This window comes from Macadamia integrifolia, unplaced genomic scaffold (assembly GCF_013358625.1).
Source record: "Macadamia integrifolia cultivar HAES 741 unplaced genomic scaffold, SCU_Mint_v3 scaffold629, whole genome shotgun sequence".
In the NCBI taxonomy this organism is placed as follows: Eukaryota; Viridiplantae; Streptophyta; class Magnoliopsida; order Proteales; family Proteaceae; genus Macadamia; species Macadamia integrifolia.
In genome coordinates, this window is record NW_024870501.1 from 60976 (window position 1) to 74209 (window position 13234).

The window sequence follows — 13234 nt, forward strand, 5'->3', positions numbered from 1 at the left end:
CTCTAGTCTGATCTCTTGGAAAACAAAAATAAATAAACAAACACTGTGTCACGCTCTTTTGCTGAAGCCGAGTACAGAGCAATGGCGGTTGCTACTTGTAAAATTACTTGGCTCTCATATCTTATAAGGGATATAGGCTTGCCGTCTCAAAAAGGTATTACTCTATATTGTGATAACCAAGTAGCGCTTCATATTGCTGCCAACCCAGTTTATCACGAGTGGATAAAACACATCGAGATCGACTATCATGTCGTTCGTGAGTAACTGCAAAAAAAGACTGATTTGCACTTCCAAGATAGCTTCAACCAATCAATTGGCCGATCACAAAATCACTTGGTCGGGCTCAATTTCAACATCTCAAGTCCAAGTTGGGCATTTGAGACCTTCATGCTCCACCTTAAGGGGAGTCTTAGTTGTCTACAATGAATGAATTGGCAGTGACTCATTATAGAGATCAGCTATATTTGTATATATATGTATCTTCATTATGGAGATAAGATAGGAAATATATTAGTAACTATAGGGAACAGTTCTAGAAAACTTTTCAAATCTTATGGAGATAATTGATCCATGAATCTTACGAAAATAATTGCTCCATTTTATTGTATTTATATTTCATTTACCATTTAGTGAAAATATCAATAGGATTACATCCAAATCCAGTCTTTACAAATATATCTATCATCCCTTCATATACGTTCACCTAAACGTTCTATGGAACTCAACTTCTAAAGTAAACCATTTCGATCAATTGGTGACTCTTGTAAAATGTAGAGTTTCACCTCTCGAGAGTGCAGAGTTAATCTGGAAATGGTGGCTACCACCGAAACAGGCGGCGCCATCACCACCACCGGTGGCCGAAGCTGGTGGTGCAGTAAGGACAATTTCCTCCCAGAGGAATCCTTCAAAAGCTGGGACAATTACCTCAAGGCCCTCCGAGAATCCAAAACCAGACTCAAAGACCGTCTCCTCGCTAGATCCCTCGATGACACGGAACTCAATCAAATTCGATCTAGAAGCCACCATTCCATGAGGAAGACCCTCACCAGGTGGGACATCCTTTGGTTCGGTATTGGCTCCGTAATGGGCGCAGGTATCTTCGTCCTCACTCCTCACCGGCCTCACTTCCCGGAACCAAGCTGGACCAGCCTTCTTCCTCTCCTTCTTAGCCTCCGGCATCTCCGCGCTCCTCTCCGTCCTCTGCTAAACCGAATTTGCCGTCGAGATCCCCGTGGCAGGTGGCTCCTTCGCTTACAGCAGCGTAGAACTAGGCGACTTCGTCACATTTATCGCCGCCGGCAATATCTTATTCGAATACATCGTCGCCGGCGCCAGTGTGGCTCGTTCATGGACTTCTTACTTCGCTACCTTATGTAAACACAGCCCTAGCGATTTCCCCATTAACGTCTCTGCCCTTGGCGAGGACTATAACCACCTCGATCCAATTGCAGTTCTCATCTCCATTATAATCGGTTTCGCAGCGATTTTAAGCACTAAAGGATCGTCTCGATTCAATATAATCGCTTCAATTAGCCACATTACAGTTCTCCTATTCATAGCCATTGTTGGGTTTACCAAGACCAACCCTTCCAATTTCTCCATTAATTTCGCCCCTATCGGTGTTCGTGGCATCTTCAAGGCCTCTGCTGTGCTTTTCTTCGCTTTTGTAGGATTCGATGGAGTTGCAACCATGGCTGAGGAAACCAAAAAACCCAGGTCGAGATATACCCTTGGGCTTATTGGATCAATGGTGATCACTGTAGTGGTCTACTGCCATCTTGCAGTGACACTCTGCCTTATGCAGCCGTACACCATGATCGACTTCGATGCCCCATATACAATGGCGTTTCAGGCAGTTGGGTTGAATTGGATGAAGTACATTGTAGCTCTGGGGGCATTGGAAGGGATTACTGTTCTATTGGCTAACATCATTGGTCAAGCTAGGTACTTTACCCACATGGCGCCGCCATGGCTCGCCGCCATTAATGAAAAGACAGGGACACCGATGAATGCCACGATCGTGATGACCGTTGCCAATTGCATCGTTGCCTTGTTTACTGATCTTGGAGTGCTAGCCAACCTTCTCTCAATCTCAAAACTATTCATCTTTGCACTAGTCGCTGTAGCGCTGCTCGTGAGGCGATACTATGTGACCGGAGAAACGACGAAGAATGACCGGCATATGCTTATTGGGTTCTTGGGATTGATCATTGGGTCTTCAGTTGCAACGGCGGTGTATTGGGCGGTTAGTGAAGGGTGGATTGGGTATGTGGTGACTTTGCCTTTTTGGTTCTTGGCTACATTGGGTTTGAAATTAAAGGTTAAGGAGGCAAAGAGATCAAAGCTTTGGGGTGTGCCATGGTTTCCATGGTTGCCATCAATCTCTATTGCTGTTGAAGTGTTCTTGTTGGGTTCAATTGATGTGCCATCTTTTGTAAGATTTGGCATTTGGTCGGTGGTGTTGCTTATATATTACTTCTTTGTGGGGCTTCATGCATCATATGATGCAGCAAAGGAGGCTGAAGGTGAAGCAGATAGAAGTGGAATGAGGAATTGTGAAGCAGGGATTGTAGAACCAGTGGTTGCTTGATATTTTGAGGAGGGAGTAGGGTGATAAGTGAGGTAGAAGCAGGAGTTGTTAGCTTTTGAAGTGCTATTTATGATTCTCTTTGTTTTGGGGAAGCTTGGTCTCAAGCCTTTTCCCCATTAGAGTTAGCTTTATAAAGTGTTATATATGATTCTATTTATGTTGGGGAAGCTTGGTCTCAAGCCTTCTTCCCCCATTAGTTCAAACTTCTTTCATGAAAGTCTTCTTTCATGAAAGTCTTCCTATGGAACTCACTTGATGCAGTTAACCAAATTGTGGATTCTATCTGGGGCCAGGGTTTTAAGGAACCAGATTCCCTCGAGTGCCCATCCGATGGTTGAAGGTGTGTGCCTGATGCTGCCAGCCATCCAATGCACGCTGGACTCTGCCACGCTGGAAAGGATCCAGGTCCGGGTTTTAAAAATATATATTTATTCAATTTCTGCTCCAACAGTAAACCAAAACAGGTTAATATATGTTTTGGTACAGTCCATTGACCATGGCGATCATAATTTAAAAAAGACACAAGGGTAATGAGGTAACAAATTCCACCATAACATTCCAACTGTTCAGTAGATGGGAATTCCCTCGGCCACAATTCAAATTGATCTACCTCAACCACATAACCAACCCACGCATAGTGTCCTACCTTTTTTTTGCTTCAGCAGTCAAATTGGATTGACCTTTTCAACTAATTTTTAAAGCATTAAATTAACTCGTGAAGAATTTAGATTAGTCATAATTTTACTATGATTTGAACATCTTCACAAAATTTGGGCCAAGCAAACACTGCCATGCGTAAGAATAATCTACCTCACCCAAGAACAAAAGCTATTATCCAATATTATTTTACTTGATCTTAATGACATGAACTACTGAACATAACATCTGAGTTCCCGATGAACAAATGATCCAGACAAGATTAACATGTCAAGGCAATGAGAAAGGATCGATATGTACGAATTACACAAGAATGATAATTTCATGGCTTAAAGGAATGAACAAAGAAAAGATACGCTACACAAAAATAATGATTTGATGGCAACCCAAGGCCTTATCTTGAACCTATGAATACTTGGAAATACAAAAATGTCATAGTTTAAGATTCACAAAAATTTACAATCAGCACCGCAAACCCTATTTGACACATTTACCAAAGAAAAAAAAAACCCTATTTGACACAACCCGCGAAAAAAAATAATAATAATAATCACAATGATGTAGTGAAACTAAATCAAGAATAATTAACAATAAAAGGAGGTATCTGCACCCGTACTTCATCCCAGAAGTGGTAATTCTACTGCTCCAGTGATTCCGTACTTCTTTTGGTTCTTCTCCTGAACAGACTTTTATGCCTCTACTTTTAGAAGGGAATTAAGGGAGGTACTGTTGAATCTCTGAGCAAAGCCACGAATGACAAGGACAATTACATCACGCATTTGCCGAGTTTGTACCATCAGGTCCACTTCATTTTCTCTATCCACTACAATTCGCAGTCGATGTTGGTCAATACGGAAAAGCTCCACCTGCACAATACCAATGTTCAGATACATTCACCATGCATCATTGCATCATGTACACATGAATCTGTTACCACTTCTGATAGTCATAGAGGATGGAACCAGTTTCACAATTTCATGTAGTACAGAGCCTGTCTTAACAGTGTGCCATCAGCTATAGGCATTTGGCAGATATTTTATGTCCATAAAAAATAATGCCTTACAGATTCATCCAATCGCAGACCATGGACAATGGGACCTCCATTGAGTAGTGAATTCAATCAGGAACACGTTCCAAAAGGTCGAGAGATCTACTTGGATTTGAGGCCACTGTCTGTGCACCTAGAAAGGGGCTTTGCCAATACCAGCTGCAGGGCATGCTGGATGTTACAACAACAAATGGTTTGAGGCCTCACTAAGTGATGCATTTCATTCAGCGGTCTTTTGGCATATTAACTAGGTCCATAAAAGGCCTGCAAGAAGCTCCTACATCAAATTTCTATGGTCATTTCTTCATTAGGTTACATGATTAATTGAGCTTCGGAGATGATGCAGTGCATTGATTCCTAGCATTCCCACATTACAGACCAGATTTGTATTAATATATAATTCCAGATTCCTGTTTCATCAGGTTTTGACTTGCATTGATCCACCAAGACACTAAGAACACAAATGCAGTTGACCACTGAAGAAGTTGTATGTTATCTTGATTTCTGATAACTTACATGGAAGGGAGGAGCATAACTTCCTCGGATTTCGGTTGCTGGGAAGGAAGTCTTGGATCCAGGCTTGACAACCTTGACTCGCTTTCTATTGACTTCTAAAATTCTCCTTTCAAGACTCCCGACTCCAAGAACCTGCAATATCAAAAAGAATCACTTGACCAAGTACAGAACAAAGAAAACAGCTGGAGTACGATAATACTAGAAGACACCTCAATGCAACTCAGCCTTATTCCAACTAAATGGCTTCGGCTACAAGGATCCTTATTACTAAAACCTACAACTACTGAGTAAAAAAGAAAAGATTCAGCACCTTTTTCGGAGAACGGTCCTTGTCACACAATACCTGCTTCCATCAAAAGCAACAAAAAAGTGTGTCAACAAGCTTAAATGAAAGTTAAATTTTATCCTTCATATCATGTCATAAAACAGAATAATGTGTATTAACTCTTAAAGTAATATACATACAACTACCACTAGATACCAAAAAACAGTAGTGTCCACACCAAGTCTTTCACGGTCTATAAGATTGAAATATCCCCCCTTTCTATCATTATCAGATGCAATTTACATTTTATAACGCAATTATTTATTCTTTTAATAAAAATTGCTTGAAATGATGATGCTTTTCTCTTTTCGAAAAGCATAAAATGAGGGAATTGCAACAGACTTAAGTCTTTTAAGAACGCCAGTATGATAGTATAAATACACAAAATTTGCATATTAACAGTTATCTTGGAAAAGAGATTGCTTCACTTATAAATCCTCTGAACATCATCAAATTCTCTAAATAAAGAAGCCCCATCACCATCTGATGATAGATCCAAATGATTTCACAAAACTCAACATTTTTTGTTCAAGTCAAAACAAACAACAAAGGGCTGCTATAAAAATATTATAGAGAATTGCTCATAACCAGACAATCTCTGACATTCATAAGAGTTGAATTCTCCAGCAACAGCATTGGTCAAACTAGGTACAAAAGAGTACAAGGAGGTCACAGGCCTTGCACAAGAAAATTCAGTGTAAAAGCGGGTGCCAATGCACTTTTCAGATATACTTCAAAAGGAAAAAAAAATAATCTCCACATAATAATCCCTATTAGTTCTTGTGTAGCTTCTTAATTTATTTTCATAGGAAGTATCTTGAAAGGATGAAAATCTTCTTATATTTATTATTTCCTACAGAGCTTCTTAGTGTTCTGGGGCGGATTCACCATTACTAATCCATCATAAAACAAAATTGAAACCTATCAATAACTCAGCTACAACAGATTTTAATACTCTAAAATTAATATTACCAATTTCCAATCCACCCATGATTGTTTTCTCAATTTAATACTACACGTAAGTAATAAGGTGTTTCCTTGATCAAATACAATCAATCAGAGAAAGTTACATTCACTTCTTTCCCCTTAAGGCAAGATAAAGAACCAACCAAGAAAGCATCAGATTCGGTTAAATAGTAATCTCACCTCAAATTTCACAGCACCAAGATCTAGCTTCTGTTTTACTTCTTTAAGTACAGCAGGCTCTGCAAGAAGATAACAGGTCAAATCCAATAAGTACCCCGCCGGGGGGGGGGGGGGGGGGGAAGAGAAAGAATGAAGATATTGTGAGGCTTGTACCAACTATTATCTTAATTAAAACTGGAAAACCCCAATAAAATAATAGAAATGCGTAATCTATTAAAAAAGGAAGGGGAAAGGAGAACAAAAAAGAGCCTGAAACGATTCTGTTACTAAGCTATTCACAAAGATTTTGCATTCATGAAAGATCTTCAAACCACTAGGATATTGAGTTGCCCCTAAAAGCACTCACATTGACTCCAACTCACCAGTTTAATTCAAGTCCTTTCTCTGTTCTGACGCCATTAGCAAAGTTGGAACAATTGCAAAGAGAAATCCCACGAAAAGGAAGGAATATGGAGAAAAAGAAAGAAAAAAAAAAAAAAACCATCTAGAGTGGGAAATTGCAAATTTCAAACATTGTGCTGCAGGTCATAGGATACAGATTGCAGAAAAATGGTTAGAGAGTTGGCATGGGTAAATGTACCTGCAGATTTAGGTCAGAGGTAGGAAGCAGGAACATACACACATACACAACCTTCTCACAAGGTTAGGGTACCCCTAAGCTTAGGTATTACTCCTCCAGAATTGATGTAGCCCAGGCCAAGCAACATCTAATATAAGGTGGGGAAATATTAGGACTGTAGTATACGGGGTAGGGTGTTTGGTTGGTAATACAGGATTATAAAGTGGGGGCTCTGACCACATGCATGTTGAAGAATGAAGCGGTGACTTAGAGGCAGTGGCTTAGCAGTAGCAACACGAGAAATCTTTCATTAAACTTGCTCCAAAATGCTTACAGACAGCCCCCTTGTTGAGTGGCTAGGAGGATTCTAGACTCCCGTTAATAAAACTGACTTGTTGACTGAAATAATATCTTCAAGACTATAGAACTTTGGATAATATATGTAACTAACTAGTCAATGCTTTTCATGTTCCCCCACACATACGATAATTACTTGTGACCCTTCTTTGACTGAGACTAGGACTAGATTTATTATGGCTGATCTAGACTAGTCCAGAATAATCTCCTAAACAGGAAAAAGCCTATCCCAGCCTCCAAACAACTAGCAATTCTGGCATCCTTTTAATTCTGGTTTCATCTTTCTTAAGTGACCAGTCAGATCTGATTCTCATCAGACAGTTGAGTCAATTAATGTAAAGTTACTCTTCCGTAGATTTGGGATTGGTTGGGACTTAGGAATTTATGGAAAGGTACAGGGCTAAATCAGTTTAAAAAAGGATGGGGATTAAGGCATCTTCAAATGAGGCCAACGCAGCTGGAGTTCAGCCAAACTTGAGAAACATATATCAGAAGTTCAGTTCTCTATCCTTTTCCAAGGTACAGTCAGGGTTTAAGTAACATGTCTTCTAATTTGTATTCCAAGAAATAGTTTATATGTTGTAATCAAGGCCCAAATAGCAAATGATGAAGAATTTGCAACAATCCAAGATCACGATAAAGAATGACCAAGAAATCGAAAATATTGAGGATTGACTGCAATTTCAAAGAAAACAAACTCACAAGAAGGCTGGGATTACAACAGCCAAGATCCTCCACTCAATCAAAAAAGGATCCGGTATCAAGAAAATCAATAAATAAAATCACAGCTCGAATCCCGCAATCCATGATTTCAAATATTCCAATACAAATAAACAAGTTTTAACTAGACTGTGAGTCAAGAGAAGAAGACTGGCCCCCACCCACATGCACACAAAAATTAGAAAAATGACTCCAAGAAACAATTTCTCCTTGAAAATAAAGAAATTTTCATGGATGGGAAAAATAATTTCCAAACAAAAAAATGTTTGGTTATCCCCACAAAAATGTCTAGTTTACAGAAAGTTTCTACACAAAGATTATCAATAAACTGCAGCGGCAATTTTCTTAACTAGGAAAGGAGATGCAATCTCAAATAAATTTTGTAATATAGGCGGGCCTCAACACGACGTTAAGGTTGCTCGATTGCAACGTAGTGGTTGCAGGTTCAAGGCAGGAAACAGCATCTCCACAAAATGGGGGTTAAGGCTGCGTATATTATGACCCCTCCCCAGACCCTGCAGTGGCGAGAGCCTCTTGCAGTACATATATATATATATATATATAGAGAGAGAGAGAGAGAGAATGGTTAGGAGATGAAGCCCAGAATTTACCAACAGCAATTGGGTCTGTCGATGCAGAAACAGGCTGTCCTTCAACTCCGTCCTCCCTCACAGGAGTATAAATTGCCACCAGCCTGTACCCAACATCATCTACATTAGCTTCGTACATCCTCCCAGTCTCACCTGCAATAACACAAATTTTTCTATCAAACAAGTGAAAATGAAAATTTGGCAGCAAGTCTAATAGATTTTGGCAGCAGTAGGTGGAGTGTTCTGGAGATTTGAGCTCTAATGAATAGATGTAATGATGTATGTTATATGTTTTTGAATACTTCTCTATGTATATACTGTTTCTATTGTAATAAAATATTGCCTAATAACAGAATGATATTACAGTTATCATAATAAAATATTGCATCCAGAATGATAGATGTTTACTAAAATACAGAAAGAACATAATCACAACAATTTCTAATTGAAATGTAGAATTCCAAAAAAAAAAAATAATAATAATAATAATAATAATAATAAGAGAAAGGGGGAAAAAAGAGAATATCTTGAACAAGGGCACTCTAATCAATAACAAATGGCATACAAAACTCCATAGTAACAAGGAATTTATAAAAATTATAATAAATTAGGCCATTGAAATGCTAGGCAGCACTTCATATTGGCCAGAGCCTGGAATTCATTCCATGGACACTCTCGGATTCAATTTCTTGTAGAGATCAAACTTGAGGAGCTAACCAAGCAAAGGCTCATCATCGAATGGGTATAGATGTAAAAAAATCTTCCTTTTTCACAGTTGCAGTGGATAAAAGGCAATCCACCCAAACTCAGCTTTCCCTTATCAGCAGTTGAGTGATGATGGAGAAATTAATGGGGAGCTTGTGCCATGCTGGCTGTCCCAAGCTTTGGGTAACATTGAGCAGAATATGGAAGGTCCCACCAGCAGCTGCCCATGCGATGTATAATGCATAAAAGTTATCAGCAGAGGACCAAACAGGAACTCCTCTTATGAGGAATCATTACATAGATTACGTGTTATGCAGTCTGATATCCAAAGTATATGAATAACAAATGCAAACAGGCCCAAGTTGTACTGTAGTATAAAACAGCTAATAACAGAATTTGACAATGATAAAACAGGTTCAGGTAAATAAACAGAAAAGGAAATTAATAGGAAAAGTTAATGCTGGTTTAGCCATTTAGGTAACAAATTACAGGATAAATAGAATTTCAGATCTGAAAAACAGAGAAAGAGATGAAAGAAGAAACAGAATAGTAAGATACAGATCCAGAAACAGATCAAAAGTAATGCAGAGAACTGAATTGCAGATCAGTTTTTTAAATCTGAAATCTGAGAACATTTCCAGGATAGAATAACAGACAGATCAGAAGTTGATTTTCAAGTAATAGAACATAATTAAAATCACTGAACCCAGGTGGTAGATAACCTTCAGCAATGTCTGCCAGGAACTGATCTAGACAAAGTAGGGAATCACGTGGCAAGGAAAGAAAAGTAGAAATAGAGAATTAAGAAAAGAAGAAAGAGAAGAGATAACTGACTATTTTGGGACTGTTAACAGTATCCATAAGCAGTAACTTGGAAGAAAAGAGAAGAGAATGGGAAGCGTCCACAGCCCACACTTTTATAAATGACCTTCAACTGTGTCGATTAATTGGGAGGGTTACATCCTTATATATAGAGTGAGAGAATCCTACCGGTCTGGCACAGCAAACGCCAGACCAGTGGGCCAATAAGAGCACAGTCGGGAGCATCTTCAGCGCACACAGGGGTGGGGGCAGTGTCCAGGCGTTTCTTGCACCAGACCAGCATGTTTCTTTTTCCTATATATATATATATATATATATAAATGGGGTCTGAGTAAACTTGACACTTCAAACAAATTCTAACAGAACTAAATAACCACAAAGCAACCATATGGATTTAAACATTAACATTAACTAAACTAGCATTAAGTAGACACACTTTAGATAAACTTCACTACTAGTCATTGGGCCTCACAAATAAAAATAAATCATAATAATGCCCCTGGAATTTAAAGCAGTTATAAGAATTCCCCCAACTAAACATGGACTATCTAATTACCACCCACATGCCTTATTTGGGCCCAAACTTGAACCCAACAGCTTAGAGAATGGATTCAACCTCTTAGGCTAGGGTTTCCAAATTTTATTGTCTATCCAGCCACTCCAATGCCACTGCATCAAGGCGTCACTACAGGATTTATTTGTACTGTCTGTTGTATAGCAAGTATTCACTGTACATTGTTTGATCTTTCAGGGATTTCACATTGATCATATTTTCAACCACCAAAACTAAAGAAAAAGAAACCCAAAAGGAGCATGACCTTCACCATGACTACAGTGTTCAAAAAATTCAGCATACCAGGTATGGAGATTAGATCAGGACTTCCAACCATTGATCTAAGCCACTGAATTCTGCTTTTGCCTTCCTTTCCACCACTATAAATTCCACGAATAGCATATAGATTGGTGTGGAAACCCCTCCCTTCAATTTCCAGTTTATCAATTTTGGGAATCCCTGAAAAGTTACATGGTACAGAATGCATATAATATTTAAAGAAAAACTACAACCACAAATGAAGATTTAGTGCATCCTGACATACAATAACCACAACATTAAGCATCCTACAGAAAAGCATGCATACAAACTCAAGTCATAAACTTTAGAAACCCCTTTCTTTATAAGAGAATAGAGAAATAAACAAATAGCTAGACAATAGACAATAAAGAGGCCCTCAAGTAGGGGCAACAACATAAGTTATGGGCCCACATACAACTGATTCCCTATTTACAACACCTGTGGCTCATCTGCATCAATAGAGTGGCACATTTCTCCAAAAGAACCACAACACTACCAACTTGCCAATGATATTTATCTTTCTTGACTACCAACTCGAATTTTAGGTGCCTATTACTTTTCTACCTAATTAGCACAAGGAATTACTAGCAACAATAAAATCATTACAAAAAGATTGAAACTCTCTCCCACCAGTGCTCAAGATCTAGATCACAAGAAGAGATCATGTTGATGAAAAATCCCCTTGTGCAAATAAATCACAGAAGTGGATTTATTTTAGTGAAAATGATCCTTGAGATATGTGTTGGGCCTTAGAACCAAGGGATTTTTTGTTGTATCAAACCACTTTAATGGGCCTAAATATGGGTAGGAGGTAGGAATACGGGATTTATCAGTTAGTTATGAAGGGGTCCTAGTGTTCCTTTTTTTTCTTTTAATTATATTACTATTTCCTTATATAATCTTGGCTAGATTAAAGGGGTGCTATATTTCCAGCTTTATCTCAATGTCTAGTGGCAAACTTCCAGTCGATTAGGGGACCTATTATGGCTGGTCAATGAGATGTCCAGTCCTATTAAAATGCAATTTTGTATTGCTTTTCTTTTCAATAAGCTTATCTATAACCACTTCTGATGCTATCCTACTTGGGTTAGCTTACACTAAAAACAGATGTAAGGCCCACGGCCCCCCAATGATTTGAAGTAATATATCAGTTCAGTGTTCTGAGTCTTTGCCAGCAATTGATTCAATAGTGTGTTTGGTGGATCCCAAGTCAAGGCTAAGGTAAATTCTTTAGTGGCAGAATGGATTCTTTTCATGGGATTGGTGGATTCATGCCTGTTCTATCAATTCTTCTATTTTCTATTAGACCTAGTTTTGTGTTCTGTTCTGGTTAGCTCCATATCCTACGTTCTCCATTCTGCGATCCTGTTGGTACTAATCTCTAGCTGGATTTTTCTGGTTTGTGATTACTCTACATTAATCCCATTATGGAATTGGCAGTTGGCAGTTGGCAGTTGGCAGTTGGCAGTCTTACCATAGTTCAGTTCACACCCAAAAACAGAAGAAAGATAATAGTCAAATGTGCATCGTGTTGCAGCCAGGGAATCATTGGGGAAATCTTCTGTTGAGATGAAGGGGTTGGGGGAGCAGTTAAAATAGTTGCCCTCTCAGGTATAGTATTTATGATAAGAGGTTAAAATTTTTTCAGAGAGAAAAAATTTTCAATGGGCTTGCATCCCTCCCTATCCCCCATAATGCCTAAGAACCGCTCAAAGAATAAGCCTGGAGTGCAGACCAACCTATCATAATATACCATAAGGGCACTTGAGAACATGTGTAACAACTGTACAAAATGTTTTTTAACAGAAATTACACATTACTGGAAGAAAGAATAAATAACAACTAACTTATGTATGTACACATAGAATATTTCTGAAGCATCTCAATTTTTTCAAAAGCCATAGATTCCCACCATCAATCCCAGTTCTTACCTTTTGGGGTTCATAGAATCATATACCTTGTGTCTATATCAGCTTGTGAAACCCAGGACAACATTCACATGTCATGCAATATGTCAATTACATTTTAAATAGAGGATTTCATCAGGAGGCTTGAAAAGTAATAGACCTGGCAAAACAGCAGCAGTTTCTGAAGAGGCCGGTTCACTCGACCTTCCAAAGACATCAGTAACAATGCAATCACAACGCAGGCATCGACCTATATCCTCCAATCGCACTTTGTATGAGCCCGAACATTGTGAAGGCATAGGCTCAAAAGACGTCTTATCTCCCTTGTCTGATGTACAGAACCTGCACCATAGTTACTCATGTTATGTGGAGCAAGATTAAGAGAATATTATGGCCACAATGATCCTGTATCACACATATCTACCATCTTGAGCATTCT

At 38.8% G+C, this 13234-nt stretch overlaps 1 protein-coding gene and 1 pseudogene across 1 annotated transcript in view; one reads left to right on the forward strand and one right to left on the reverse strand.

Annotated features, from left to right (window-relative positions):
• The first annotated feature begins 665 nt into the window (after positions 1–665).
• LOC122069517 lies at positions 666–2627 on the forward strand (annotated as a pseudogene).
• Positions 2628–3615: 988 nt separating this feature from the next.
• Positions 3616–13234, reverse strand: part of LOC122069516 (187-kDa microtubule-associated protein AIR9) — a 40605-nt gene continuing 30986 nt past the window's right edge. The window contains exons 32-38 of the mRNA XM_042633546.1: positions 12956–13137; positions 10892–11047; positions 8530–8661; positions 6283–6341; positions 5122–5154; positions 4812–4943; positions 3616–4113 (exon numbers count right to left, since the gene is read on the reverse strand). Coding sequence (XP_042489480.1) covers positions 3937–4113; positions 4812–4943; positions 5122–5154; positions 6283–6341; positions 8530–8661; positions 10892–11047; positions 12956–13137 — 871 coding nt within the window. The 3' untranslated portion in view covers positions 3616–3936. The remainder of the gene's footprint in view (positions 4114–4811; positions 4944–5121; positions 5155–6282; positions 6342–8529; positions 8662–10891; positions 11048–12955; positions 13138–13234) is intronic.